At 54.7% G+C, this 14,302-nt stretch overlaps 1 protein-coding gene across 1 annotated transcript; it reads right to left on the bottom strand.

The window, feature by feature from the left end:
* Positions 1-6,064: 6,064 nt before the first annotated feature.
* Positions 6,065-10,733, bottom strand: S1PR4 (sphingosine-1-phosphate receptor 4). Its single transcript, XM_039515187.1, has 2 exons — positions 10,354-10,733; positions 6,065-9,273 (listed from the first exon to the last, which is right to left on the bottom strand). The coding sequence occupies exon 2, from the start codon at positions 9,172-9,174 to the stop codon at positions 7,948-7,950; it is 1,227 nt and encodes a 408-aa protein (XP_039371121.1). The 5' UTR covers positions 9,175-9,273; positions 10,354-10,733; the 3' UTR covers positions 6,065-7,947.
* Between the last annotated feature and the right edge of the window lie 3,569 nt (positions 10,734-14,302).

Genomic DNA, 14,302 nt, shown 5'->3' with positions numbered 1-14,302 from the left:
CCCTGGGTCATCCCATCCCCTATTTGGGCAGCTGTGCCTAGAAGAATTCGTGGAGGTTATACACAGTGAAACCTGTGAAAGAAAACACTCAGTAAACTGCCACCTACCTAAAGAGTATTTCCAAAACACGCTAAGGATCATTCTGCTCCCCGCCCCCGCCCAAACTAGTGATCAGATAGCGATGGGTACTAAATACAAAACCTCGAGATAAAGAGAGATTTAATGGGCCAATTTTATTTAAACAGCTGATTTTTGTCAGTCCCTTGAGTAGTCACTCAAATCAGATTTTGCTGTAGTTGCTTTCCGGGGACCCCAGCTGCTAATGTAATCTGGTTAAAAAACCAAAACAGATCACCAGTTACTAATTCTTAGCCTAGGTGGAAGTCAATTGTAGTTTGCCTGAGTCAAAAACTTAAGACTTGACCCCTTTAATGAATTTAGTCTCCCACCATCCCTGTGAGAGGTCCCCATTTTAAAGAGGAGGAATCTAAAACACGACCCAATAATCTGGGTTTATAAGGGGTCCAGGATATATAAAGCAGCAGGAGATCACTTCTCATGCACCAGCCACACAATGGGTATTATAAAGCCCTCAGGGTCAGCTCAGCCAGCCACAGAACTGATTAGCCCAACAATCCGGCTGCTGTCATTGTGCTTGCTATGGGTATCGCGTGTTGTGGAGCTTGAGCCATCCAAGCGGCAGAGTGACCTCTCTGCACTGAGACGGGAAGAAAGGAAACAGCTTTATTTATTTATTGGTCACTTTCTCGTGTGCCTTTGCAGCTGGAGGAATAAGTCACGCTGTATAGGAAGAGTGCCTTGGTAAATAGTTAATGGAGGGTTAATAACAGCTTTCATAAATGGTTAATCAACTGTTATAGATTGTTATAGAGTCCAATAGGTTACCAACAAGCACAGTTTAGAACCATCTTTAACACCTTCTGCAGATGGGCTTATAACTATCTAGAATGCGTATGACTGGCACATGCTTGTAACAGCTAGTGATCACTTCCTAGTCCTATATATACACGGAACCCTAATAGCAAGTGTGACTGAGAAAGGGTGCCAAATCCAGGGAAAACTCCACCCCCCCACAGCCTGCCTGCTTCAGTCCTGACCTGGAGGGACCCTCCCAACTCTCGTGTAAGTGGGGAGCTCCGTTTCACAGACCCATTGGTAGTGTGGCCTAGTGGACAGGGCAGCAGATTGGGACTCAGGAGATCTGGATTCTATTCCTGACTCTGCTGCTAGCTGAGCTTGGACAAGCTGCTTTCCCTCTCGGTGGCTTACTTCCCCCATCTATGAAATGGGGATAATGGGACGGGCCTTTGTGAAGTGCTTTGGGGTCTATGGCAAAAGGAGGTAACTGTTATTATGACTCATTGGCTACTCTGCCGATAATACCACCAAAGAGGCCAACAGTGACGGGGGTCTTTTTGCCTGGCTGCTAGGAAATGGGGCGGTGAGAGCCACCCAGGGCATCAAAACAGACCCACACTCGGTCTTCGCAGAGTGGTTGCTGTTTTGTTATTTTTGCGGTTAAGAAAATGGATGAGTGATGAATGGTTTCATCCCTGGAGGACGTGGTACAAGTTCATTGGCATGCCTTGAGTGCATGGCTGTGACTACACGGTGTGCCCCAACCACTGAGAACATACCGGTGACCCCACGGATGAAACTCCAAAGCCCCCTCCTGCAAAAGCCAGCCCTCCACCTGAGCGAACAGAAAATCTTCCTCGGCTGTAGCAGTGTAGAGCCTATGAAACACAGGTAGGCAGTTCTGATTGTACCCTGTAGAGGGCAGTGATGCACCAGTCAGACAGAGAGCATCTGTATTATTATTGAGGGCCCCTCTGTTTGCATTACAGGGCTCCCTCTTCACAGATCCTTTTGAAGTGAAGCTGAGAGTTCTGTTCTCACAGCCCTGATCCAGATCCAGAGCTGTTCCTGAGACACCCTGTCATACAAACATGGGCAGCCTTGACGCTCACGCTTGACTTTTCACCTGCTGGATTTGCCAACGATTCAAAATGACACCACTTACCGTGGCACAGAAAAGAACTCAGAGCATCAAACAACCAACAGTAACCAGACCCTCCCGTCTCGTTTCTGGGGCACAGATCCCCCAGCACCAGCCCACTACTGGGAGGGATCAGAACTGCCAAACCGCAAGTCATGTGCCCTAGACTGCTATGGGCTAAATGGAGATTCTCTCCTTTACTGCAAGCAGGGGAGGAGGAATGTCTGTTGGAAAAAGAGAATCTGAGCTCTGTTCCTGCCCAGCTGTGTGTGTGTGAAGAAGATTTGCAACCATCAGAGGAGGGAGGCTCTGGCACAGCCTCCCAGTAGGGTAGTGGGGGCACTAGTTTAAAAGTGGAGCTCGATAAGTTTTTGAACAGGATTATAGGAAGGGGTTGCCTGCAATAATTGGGACTGGGCCCAGTGTCCTTTGTTCCAGTCCTTTGTCCTCTGAAAGAGCAGACTGAGTGTGGCTATGCAGCTGGGGGGCCACCCGCCTTCCAGGTGCCTGGGCCCCGGAACTGCCACTCCACGGAGCTTTTGAACCAGAAGAGGGTTTAGGGAGCTTCCAGAGGGACTATATTAGGCCTGATCTACATTAGAAAATTACGTTGGCTTAACTACATCACTTAGAGGTGTGAAAAACCCACAGCCCCGGGAGAAGTAGCAATGCCAGCCTAACCCGCAATGTAGACAACCCTAGGTTGATGGAAGAATTCTTCCACCGACCTAGCTACTGTCTCTTGGAGTGGTGGATTACCTGAACCTCTCTCATCCACATAAATAGTGTCTACACTGAAGCGCTACAGCAGCACAGCTATAGCATTTCAACTGTAGACGCGTTCTTAGAGAACTGGTTTGAAATCAACCCGCTGAAACCCAATAAAGCCAAGTAAAAAAGGGCTTAATTTGAGAAGGGGGAAAAAAAAATCGAATGCACAGTTACCAAATGGGAAATAACCGTCTAGGTGGTCCTGCTGCTGAAATCGATCTGGGGGTTACGGTGGATCACAAAGAGCAGATGAGTCAACAGTGTGATGTGGTTATGAAAAGGGTTGCATCTAAAACACAAGAGGCAGTTGTCTCGTTCTGGACACCGCCCTTTGAGAAAGATGTGGACAAACTGGAGAATGTCCAGAGGAGAGCAACAAAAGCGATCAAAGGTTTAGAAACCCCGACCTATAAGGAAAGGTTAAAAAAAAACACCTGGGCACGTTTAGTCTTGAAAAAAGAAGACTGAGGGAGCAGCTGCTAACAATCTTCAGATGTTAAAGGTTGTAGGAAGGCCGGTGATCAATTATTCTCCATGTCTGAAGGTAGGACAAGAAGTAACAGGCTTAATCTGATTCTGCAGCAAGGGAGATTTAGGTTAGATCTTAGGAGAATCTTTCTAACACTAAGGGTAGTTAAGCTCTGGAAGAGGGAGGTTGTGGAATCCCCGTCATGGGAGGTTTTTAAGAGCAGGTTGGACAAATGGTCTAGATTTACTTGGTCCTGCCTCAGCGCAGGGCTGCTGGAGGTGATGACTTCTCACGGTCCCTTCCAGCCTGACGGTTCAATGATTCTAGACCAAACCCACAAGGGGGCACCAAAGGCCACTCAGCCTCAAAGTTGAAAATTTAGGCTCTCTGACATGCTGAGGAATATGATGGACGGAGGTTCCCTCTCCTGCCCTTACAATCCACATGGTGGGTTTGACTCCTCAGCTAAAGCCCAGATCTGAGCAGCACCTCAAGGGAGGTGGGGTGGGAACAGCAGTGCTGCCAGGTTGGTGTCCCGCCCCTCCAAGTTTCAGGTGCTGGTTCTTCAAAGCGTAACTCGCGAAGCCATCACGTGGTTTGCACGGGAAGCCGTAAAACCACCCCAGATTTCCCCGTATGATCCCTGGGCTTTGGCGACCCTTTCCAGAGCTCCAAGTTTGCAACAGAAGCCAGAACCAGGTGAGTTTTAGGTGGTTTAGCTGGGAACTTTGTGTTAACTCAGGACCAGACCCACCCAAGGGCTTTCTCAGCTCAATTCGCAATGGGATAATCCTTTGTCCTTCTATAGCCCTGGGCACTGAAGGATTTGTCCCATGAAAGGCCATCTTGTCTAATGGTGAGAGGCTGTCAGAAGTCCTGGGTTCCAGTCCCTGCTCTGCCACTAATACTCTGTGTGACCTTAAATTTAGCGCCTCTCTCTCTGCCTCAGTTTCTCTGTAGAATGGGGTTTAATACTTCCCTGCAGCGCAGGGGGCTTGTGACGCTTAACTAATGCTGCAGATGAAAGACATTAGGGAAAGGTAGGGTAGGGTAGCTCCTTCATGTTCTGCATCGGGGGTGCTTCATAAATACATGAATGTGTTATTGCAGGAGGGATTATTCTTTGTACAACTGTAGCACCTCTAGAATCCAGTGGAGGTCAGGTTCCCATTGCACTGAGCACTGTGCAGACACATAAGGGATGGTCTCAGCCAAAAACAGCTTGCAACCTAAATAGAGAAGACAAACAAAGGCTGGGAGAAAGGAAGGAGTATGATCCCCATTTTACAGATGGGAAACCGAGGCCCAGAGAGAGTCAGGAGTGTCTTTTCCAAAGGACCCAGCACTGGCCTAAGATGAGTTAGATGGATGCTAAATGTTTCTGAAGATACCCCCTAGAGCCCATTTTCAGATGGGCTCAGCTCTCATTTAGGCACCAAAAGAAGTGATCCCATTTTCAAAAGCAAGTTGAGCACCAAACTCTTTGAAAAACCTGCCCATAGACATCACAGGGGGAGCCTGGAGGTGGTAGTGGAGGGGGGTTGAAAACCCTGCCTCTCCTGAGGGTGCTTGAAAATCTGCCCAGGAAATCTTTGGAAAAATTTGCCCTCCCCTCCCCAAGGTGACTTGCCCAAGGTGACATGGGAAGTCAGTGGCACCTTTTGCCAGCACTGAATCCACTTCCCCCTACTACGTCAGAACCTCTCCTGTGGGATGTGCTGTTCAACTGATGAGAGGAGAACGGAAGGAGGTGTTGCCAAACGAGTGACTTTCTTGTAAAAAAGGTTTATTGCAGAAGAAGTGGACTTACAAAACCCCTGCTCCTGCCCAGCTGGAGTCTCTTGAGAGCAGCCCTCAGAGCTGTGTATCAAGTCACACGCAAGGAGGAGACCCTGCTTTTCATGCTACAGTGATGTTCACCAGGAACTTGGCCGCCTTTGGCAGTGGAGATGCTCTCAGCCTCTATGGTCGAGCAAGGTTAGCTGGTTCCTCTTTCATTTGCAACAGGGAATGGAAAATAAGAAAGACAGTTCTCCCCCAAAGAAATGCATCCCCCACCCCCTTGCACATTGCTTCTCATAGTAGCTACAAGAAGGCACAGTTCCACCTTGCTTTGCTGGAGCAATGCAGAACAGAGCTCTCTGCCCACTAGTACCACACCAGAGCCTTGTTTTCCTCCCCCATCAGCACCAAACACCCCCCGTGGCATCCTTCAGCCTGTCAGCTTGGCATGGTGGACCCCTGCTGCATGCAGCCAGCCAGGGCCCCCGGCATCTCTCCTGCAGCCCGCTCCAGCCCTCCATGCCCCTCTGCCACAGCCATCCTGAGCTAGTGCGCCCAAGCAAGCCCCGCGACAGCCGTCAAGCACTGCCAAAGCCCCCTGAGACCCAGCCACCCCGACCACCCCCCTTCCAGCATCACCACCTGCTTTGGATCTGCCCACCCATTCAGCACGGCCGTACGGCCGTTACGCCCACCCGATGCTGCCAGGGCCACCCCACCTGTCCAGCCTTGTTGCATTCCTGCCACAGCCAGCCACAAGGGCCACCGGCTCTGCCGTTCCCATGCGGAGTGACGACACATGCCCACCCTTTGCTGCCACACTGCCTAGCACTGCCGCGCCCCTGCCAGCCGCGTCCCGTGATGCTGTATCCACGTGGCACAGGTACCAGCAAGGCCCCAGCTGAACCATCAGGGCCAGAGTCCCAGGTGATGGCCGAATGGTCAGAGAGACACCCACAGGCTTAGAGGAGGGAGCACTAGTATGCCACACTCAATGGGCCAGTCAAGACACCAAAAGGCTAATGCAATCTCAGGCTTCCTCACTGTTATAAGGCTCAAGCCTGGGAGTAGGAGTCAGGACTCCTGGGTTCAATCCCTAGCTTTGACCCTGGGGCCTCAGTTTCCCCTCTGTAGGTTGGGGACTGGCCTATTGGGAGATTAAATTCATACCTGAGCAAATCTTGTATTGCTTCTTTCAGGCAAATTCCCATTGACTTCGGGGGGGGCGTTGAGTAGAGTCCTCAGGATTGGGCCCATAAATGCCTCTCTCTTTCCTGGGAATCCTCGCCCTACACAATGTATGGCAGGGTTTGGGGCACAGATTCACACGCACACACCCCCGGACCCTTGGTGCAATGGTGTAAGTTGCCTGTTGCAAAACCCTGTTTGCAAATGGTTCCTGGAAAGATGCCGCGTTGCGCTCGCTGTCCCTTCCATACCAGGTTGGAGAGGAAGGGGAAATGGAGCCGCATCCCTAAGGGCCCGACCCAAAGCCCCTGGAAGTCCCGGGGAGTAAGTGCCCTGCCCGGCCGGCGCAGTTCCGCAGCCGGAGCCAGCTCCTTTGCCCTGACCAGGGCTAGCCATTCGCCACAGGGAGAGCTGAGCGGGTGCCAGGCTGGCCGACGTGCTGGAAGAGTGCCCGACCCCCCGAGCTGGACCTGTCAAGCGACAGCTGCACCCACCCCCTGGATCGGTGCCATTCAGCATGGCGGGCAGCCCATCCAGCCTGGAACACTGTCAGGCCCCTAATTGCAGACCTACCCTATGCCATGGGCCAGAGGCACAGCAGGCCTGTAAGCCACTGCTGCCAGGGCTGTGACACATGCACCGTGTGCCCCGGCACAGCACCTGGCCCGCAGGAATGGAGTCAGGCCAGTGGTTGCAGCTATGTCCCCACTGGGGGTGGTTAACGCTGTCCCACTCCCAGATTCACTGGCTGCACCTAAGCGGTTGATCCATTTCATTCCAACGCCCGGCCAGGTCGGCCGGGCTCTCGCTGTGGGGCTGCATCGGCCTGGCGAGCTGGGGATGGGAATCGCTGGATGGCTTCGCTCCCCAGGGGTCGAACGCCCACGGTTCATCAGCTGCATCGCAGGGAGGGAGAGTCGCCGCTCGCCACAATCTGCGAGCAAGCAAGCTGCCCCTCCGCCCTGGGGCTGCACATTGTGCACTAGAGCCTGGAGCAGTGCCCACTCCATAACCATGGGCACAGCCTACACCCAGACGCAGCGTCCAGCCCAGAACTCCATGCACACCCCAGACACACTGAAACAATAGCCCGGCCAGTACTTGCTGACACACGCATTGGAAGAGGAATGACTTTGCCTCAGTCACATACAGCAGCCCTGAGCTCACTTCCCTGCTCAGCCTTAGGCTGTGCTGAACCCAAGTCTTAGGGGTGTCATATTCCTTCCGGCACCGGATCCACCGGCATCCAGTTCTCTGCAGTCATCTCTTTTATGCCCCCCCCACCCTCTTCTAAAAGCAAGTGCCCAGTGTCAGGGACCAGGATGTATGGGTGGCCATGCCTAGTGGTTAGAGCAGCTGGCGTCAGAGGCCAGACCCAAGGGTCACAGCTGGAGTCAAAGCCCAGGATCGGAATCAGATTCAGCAGCCGGGAATCAGAGCCGAGGGTCAGAACCAGGTTATCTGGAGGGATGGAGGGAGGGCAGGCAGGGCAGAAGCCGTGGGAAATGTTTTGAGCAGCCAGCATAATTTCTGCTGCTGCTTCTGGGCTTTAGAGCAAGCCTGCTAGCTTCTTCAGTCAGTCAGGGCCACCTGTTCCCATGAGGCTATCAGGAGCCCGAGCGGGAGCAGCTGCCAGACCTTACTCCTGACAGCCAGTCCCGGCCATGAGGGCAAGTCCCCATGGGCAGGCCCCCTCCTGGAGCCTGCCGCCGTCCCCTCAGTTACTGGTAAGGTTGCTCATCATGCTGGAGTTGCTGGAGAGAGGCTCCCTAGGCCGAGCCCGGGGGTTGAGCACCACGGAGCGGCGGAAGCTCTCGCGAGTCCGCAGGGAGCTCTCAGTCGAGGATCCCGAGTTGATATCGGCCATGAGCAAGCAGTCCCCGGGCCCATGGAGCCCGAGGCGGATGCAGCAGCAGCAGAGGAAGCGCAGCACGGCCCGGCGCACCTCCAGGCTGCGGAAGGAGTAGATGAGGGGGTTGATGGCTGAGTTGAGCAATGCCAGGGCCAGGGCCCAGTCCATGCCCTGCAGGGGCTTGCAGGCCTGGGACTCGCAGAAGACGTCGAGGAGCAGCAAGGCGAAGAGCGGGCTCCAGCAGAGAATGAAGGCCCCCAGGATCATCAGGACGGTCTTGAGCAGCCGCAGGGACCGGGTGCGGCTGTGGCGGGTGCTGGCCTGCTGGGAGCTGGCCCGGACCAGGTGGTAGATGGAGGCGTAGAGGCCGATGATGCCCAGCAGGATCATACTGAACATGACCACGCAGAAGAGGACGTAGTTCTTGGAGTAGAGGGGCAGGAGCGTGGAGCAGCTGGGGAAGTCGCACAGGCAGTTCCAGCCCAGCAGGGGCAGCATCCCAATGAGGACGGCCAAGGCCCAGCAGGAGACGATGAGACTGCGCAGGCGTAAGGTCTTGCTGGCCTCGTTCTCGGCAATGGGTCTCACCATGGTGCTGTAGCGCTCGACGGCCGTCACCAGCAGGCTGAAGGTGGAGGCGGCCAGGGCGATGAAGAGGACGCCCTCCCGGAGGAACCACAGCTCCGGCGTCAGCTGGAAGGTCCTGCTGCCCGACAGGCAGAGGTTGCAGATATAGGCCACCCCGGCCAGCAGGTCGCTCACCGTGATGCTGGCGATGCAGGAGTAGACCCACCGGCGGGCGCGCAGGCTCTTCACGATGGCGATCAGCACCAGCAGGTTCTCCACCACGATGAGGCAGCTAACGATGATGAAGGCCACCTTGAGGAGGCCCATCCTGTCCTCCTGGGGCCGCCGTCGGCCCAGCTTCCCCGTGTAATTGTAGTGCTGCAGGATGAGGTTGATGTTCTGCCTGGCTGCCAGCTGCAGACAGGAGTCCACGCTGTTCAGCAGGCTGACCCTGGCCTCGGGGATGTCAGTTAGGAGAGGAGGGAGAGAGGGATCTACTGACCGGCTTAGCCCTGGAGCAAGCATCTTCTGAGGAACCGGCAAGCCCTGAGGAAGAGCAAAGCCCAGCGCTAGAGAAAGCACAAAGACAAGCCAGCCGACGGAGCAGAGGTCAGAGCCGGGATTCTGCAAGAGAGTAAACATGAGATGTTTTGAAATGCTCATAATGGTGAGGGCATGATAGTGAAAGCTTCCTGTTGTTCAGGAGGGTTTCCTGTTGTGAGTGAAGGCATCACCCCTGCCCAGTTCAGCTGAAATCATTTCTCAGCAGTGAGGGCTGGGCTAATCTCCGCTGGTTCATTGGTAAATGGGACCACGGGCGGATGGAACATGAATGTAGCAATAACCCGGCTTTTCTGCTTCTACAGCTGGCTTGGTGGCGACTCGAGCTAACTGATTGGATGGGGTCGCTCCGGGCTGGCTGGAAGCTCCTTAGCCAAGGGGGAGCAGTGCCATTCCTGCGCCTACCCAAAGGCCTCTACTTTGGGATCTCAGCGTTGCTGTGAAAGTATTCCCAACGCCTGGCCTTGCATGGCGAGCTTGTTCCCTAATCTCCAGCCTCCCTCGGCCACCAGTGCCCGGGCACCCTCCTTGCATCCCTCAAGGAGAGGCCCTCCAGTCTCCGGCCCGGCCCTCCGGTCTCCGGTACATTAGCGCATCATGCTTCTTTGCACACAGACACGTGGAGGTGCAGAGCCCTTTGAAGGCTGAACTAGCCGTGGGCATCTGCAGGTCTCGGGCTAGGACTGAGCCCAGAGTCTGCTGGAAAACCTTGTATTAATACATAGCACTAGGGTGACCAGATGTCCCAATTTTATAGGGACAGTCCCGATATTTGGGGCTTTTTCTTATATAGTCACCTATTACCCCCTACCCCCATCTCGATTTTTCACACTTGCTGTCTGATCACCTACTTAGCACTGACATTGTCCCTTCCATCTGAGGATCTGAAAGCACCTTATGAAGATAAGTCACTTCACCCCCATTTGACAGGCAGAGAAACTGAGGAACAGAAAGGGGCTGTGGCTTGCCCGAGGTCCCACAGGGCGCCGGGGCAGAGCCAAGAGTAGAACCCAGGAGTCCTGGCCACATTGCAAAGCTGGTATTAATGACTGACCTGCTTTCAAAGCCAAGGAAGGTCTGGATCAGGAACAACCCCCAACCTCTCACCACCCACTGTCCCCATTAAGCTCTGGCTGGACTCACCTGTCAGGGAGGGACCGGAGGCTCTGCTGCCTAGCCTGGATCCTGCACTGGTCTGTCAGCAGGAGACCCTGGCAGAGGTAGCAGTGAGGGCTGCTCGTGCAGGGTAAGTGGCACTTGTACCTCGCAGAAGAAAGAAAAGGGGAAGTTGCAACACGCCTTAAACTAACCACATTTTTTGCAGGATGGACCCACCCAATACAGCTGAGAGGTGGGTGGAGGAAGCTTGAAACGATCGAGGGCACCTTTGAGTTCAGCTACAAGGCAGAAGCGGCCTCCCTGGTCTCCCCTGGTGCTCATGTTCCTGGAGCTCTTGACGACATGCCGGGGGGTGACGGGGTTAGCTGGTCTCCAGACTCCAGGGGAAGAACAGCAGCATCTCCCCACGGGCAGCAAGGGCCGCTCTTGCCTGCGAGCAATGGACCAAGGTGCAAAGGCTGTTGGCGGAGATGCACCCACGGCGGGAGACATCCGAGGCGCAAGAGGAGAACACAAAGCTCCCCATGCTGCAGGGATGGTGGCGGCTTCTGCAGGGCCCAGTGCAAAGTTACAGGGGCAGGGCCCTGTCCGGTTCTCTGCACTCCCTGCTCCTGGGCACCCGCATCGCCCTCCTGCCACCCTGCAGACCTCCCATTCCCACCCCACCCTCACGATGCACCTACCCCCACCCACACCACACCCTCTCGCCAGTCCCTGTGTGGACAAGACAGCCAGGAGGTGGAGCTGAAGCCCAAGCATGGGGCAGGGAAGTTCGGGAGTTCACCCCATGCCATACTAGTGCTGGATTCGGACGGGGCCGTGGGGCAGGGCAGCTCCGGTGTCTGCATGGTCCAGAGAAGAGCGAGGTTCTCAGCATGGGCTGAAAGGCAGCAATGTCCCGGCACCAGTGGGGGTGTGTGTGTGTCCCCACGTCAGAGGAGTTCTGCCAGAGTAATGCCTGCGGGATCAGGCCTGGCACAAGTAGTAAGCGGCATGGGCAGGGTCTGCCTTGGGGTCCCCTGAGCTAGAAGAGAACCAGGACCCAGGTGCCCTGATCGTAAAGGGGATTCTTTGCGGAGGTCGCTGGTCACAAATAAGACTATTGCTCATGTGCTGAGAGTCAGGCACTGCCCAAGCACCTTGCTGAATCACGCTCAGCTGGGGGCGCTCGCCTGCTTACGGTCAACACGCCCAGTGGCTGAGCGGTCCCGGTGCTGAGAGCCGCAGAATCCCGCTGGCACCAGCAGGTGGGCAGGAGACTGGAGATGGCAATCGCTGTGCCTCCATCCTGCTGGGGCGGAGGTGCAGGCCACACGCTGCCCCTGGCAGGTACCACTGGCCGAAGCAAAATCACAGCCCTCCCTTAAGGAAGAGAGGCATATCTCACCCGGCTTTGTGCCCAGACTGACTCTGCTGGCACCTTTCCTGCCAAGGCCCTGAGCCTGCAAGAAGGCCCAGGAAACTCTCCCACTCCGTGCCGTTCCAACACGACACGCCCGACGGGAACGGAGTCCCAAGCATTAGAAGGGTGTGTGCAAGGGGCTGTCCCATCAGGGACCCATTCGCTCCCACTGGGGCTTTCTGCAGGCAAATGGACTGAACTCAGCTGGGCCCTTCTCACGCTGCTTGCTCAGTACGGACTGATTTGCATCGCACTCTTCTCAGTCACTGACTCACAGCTGTGCCACCTGGCCCCCTGCACCTCTGAGAAGGGAAACCCCCTCACATCGAGGCCAACCAGGGGCTCCTGTGTTCCTACTTAGCTGCTTCTGCCTCCCGCAAGCTTGCAAGTAAATCCCGCTCTTGGCACTAGGAGGTGCCGTTCCCGCCTACCTCCCTGAGCAAGGAGAAGCTGATGAGACAGCTGAGAATAGAACCTCACCAAGGAAATGGTGTTGTAAAAATGTATAGTTTTAAAAACTGGGGGTGGGAAGGGCGGTAGTTAAGATGCTCGTGAAAAGTGCTGGATTGGATCTGTCTACAATCGACGGACCCATTATCTATCTGTCACTCAATCATCAACGTTACATGGATTACAGTCTGGCTCCTGACAGATCCCCAAACGGGGAATCGTTGTGGAACGGGTCGATTTCTAGTGGGATCCCACGGGGAACAGTTCTTGGCCTTCTGCTATTTAAGTTTATGCGTGTTGCAGAGATTGGGGGAGTGGGAAATCACTGACACAGACAATCTGAATCGCTCTGTAAGCAGGAGCGCAGGCAAACAACGCGTGTTTTGATATGGCCAAAGCTAAGATCATACACTTAGGAACAAAGACCATCACCCACACTTACAGGATGGGGGACTCTGTCCTGAGAAGCAGTGACTTGAAAAGATGTGGGAGTCCCGGTAGCTACTCAGCTGAACATGAGCACCCAGTGCGATCCAGTGGCCAAAAGGGCTAATGCAATCCTTGGGTGCATAAACAAGGGAATATCACGTATTTGTAGAGAGGTTATTACCTTAGTATTTGGCACCAGTGTGATCACTGCTGGAATACTATGTCCAGTTCCAGGGTCCAGAATTCAAGACTGATGTTGATCAACTGAAGATGGTTCTGCAAAGATTCAGGAGAATGATTAAAGACCTGGAACCCAGGCCTTGTAGCGGGAGATCAATCTATTTAGTTATCAAAGAGAAATCAAGGGATGACTTGAGCCGTCTATAAATACCTACATGTGGACCAGAAATTTCATAATAGTGGGCTCTTCAGTCTAGCCTGCAAAGGTTTAATAAGATCTAGTGGCTAGAAATGGACGCTAGAAAAATTCAGACTAGAAATAAGGTGCCAGCTTTTACTAGCGTGGGTAATTAACCTTTGGAAGAACTTACCAAGGGCTGTGATGGATTCTCCATGACAGGACATTTTAAAACCATGGTTGGATGTTTTTCTAAAAGATCTGCCCGAGTTCAGCCACACACTCAGCTGTTGCACTTGAAACATGAGTTAATTCAGGGAAGTCCTATGGCCGGCGTTGTGCTGGAGATCAGACTGGATGATCCCTTCTGATCTGAAAAAAAAAAATCTATGGATCTGTGAACATACAAATCTAACTATCTGTCCATCACCAGCATACATATTCCACTGGCTGGCTGGGCCTTTAGAAAGTCGCTCATCACTGTGGCATCTGCCTATCCTGGGGAACGGAGCCCTCCGTCGACCCACAGTGGCAGGGCAAGCTTCCCCATGTCAGCGGGCGCCAGTCCTGGCCTCTGAACATACAGTCTTCGCCCCATGTGAGGTGGCTGACAAATTAGTTCCATTTATGATGGTTTGTCTGAATGGGGCCCCGGGCAATTTAAAAAATTTTAAAGCAATCTAAAAAGACCCAGAGGCTCCCAGCTGCCACCAGCACAGTGAGGCTAAAGCAGGTTTCCTGCCCACCCTCGCTCTGCGCCGCTCCCGGAAGTGGCTGGCTCGTCCCTGCAGCCCCTGGGGGGAACAGGGGGTCTCCGTGTGCTGCCCCCGTCCCAAATGCCGACTCTGCAGTTCCCATTGGCCGGGAACTGTGGCCAAGGGGAGCTGCAGGGGCGGTGCCTGCGGGCAGCAGGGCCTGGAGATCCCCAGGAGCCCCCGCCTAGGAGCCGCTGCCAGAGGGGTTTGCCGGTCACTTTTGGGAGTTGCCCGAGGTAAGCGCTGACCCCCAGATTCCCTCCTTCACCCCAACTCCCTGCCCCAGCCTAGAGCCTGCACCCCCTCCTGCACCCAAACTCCCTCCCAGAGCCTGCACCCCTCACCCCCTCCTGCACCCAAACGCCCTCCCAGAGCCCGATACCTCCCCCCTCCTGCACCCAAACTCCCTCCCAGTGCCCGCACCCCTCACCCCCTCCCACACCCAAACTCCCTCCCAGAGGCTGCGCCCCTCGCCCCCTCCTACACCCAAACTCCCTCAGAGCCCACACCCTCACCCCTCCTACACCCAAACTCCCTCCCAGAGGCTGCGCCCCTCGCCCCCTCCTGCACCCAAACTCC

This window comes from Mauremys reevesii, linkage group 26 (genome assembly GCF_016161935.1).
Source record: "Mauremys reevesii isolate NIE-2019 linkage group 26, ASM1616193v1, whole genome shotgun sequence".
In the NCBI taxonomy this organism is placed as follows: domain Eukaryota; kingdom Metazoa; phylum Chordata; order Testudines; family Geoemydidae; genus Mauremys; species Mauremys reevesii.
This window is presented reverse-complemented; position numbering and strand designations above follow the sequence as displayed.

Bases quoted from the DNA above. Each gene is read 5' to 3' on its own strand.
- S1PR4 (XM_039515187.1), bottom strand. From the start codon at position 9,174: ATGCTTGCTCCAGGGCTAAGCCGGTCAGTAGATCCCTCTCTCCCTCCT.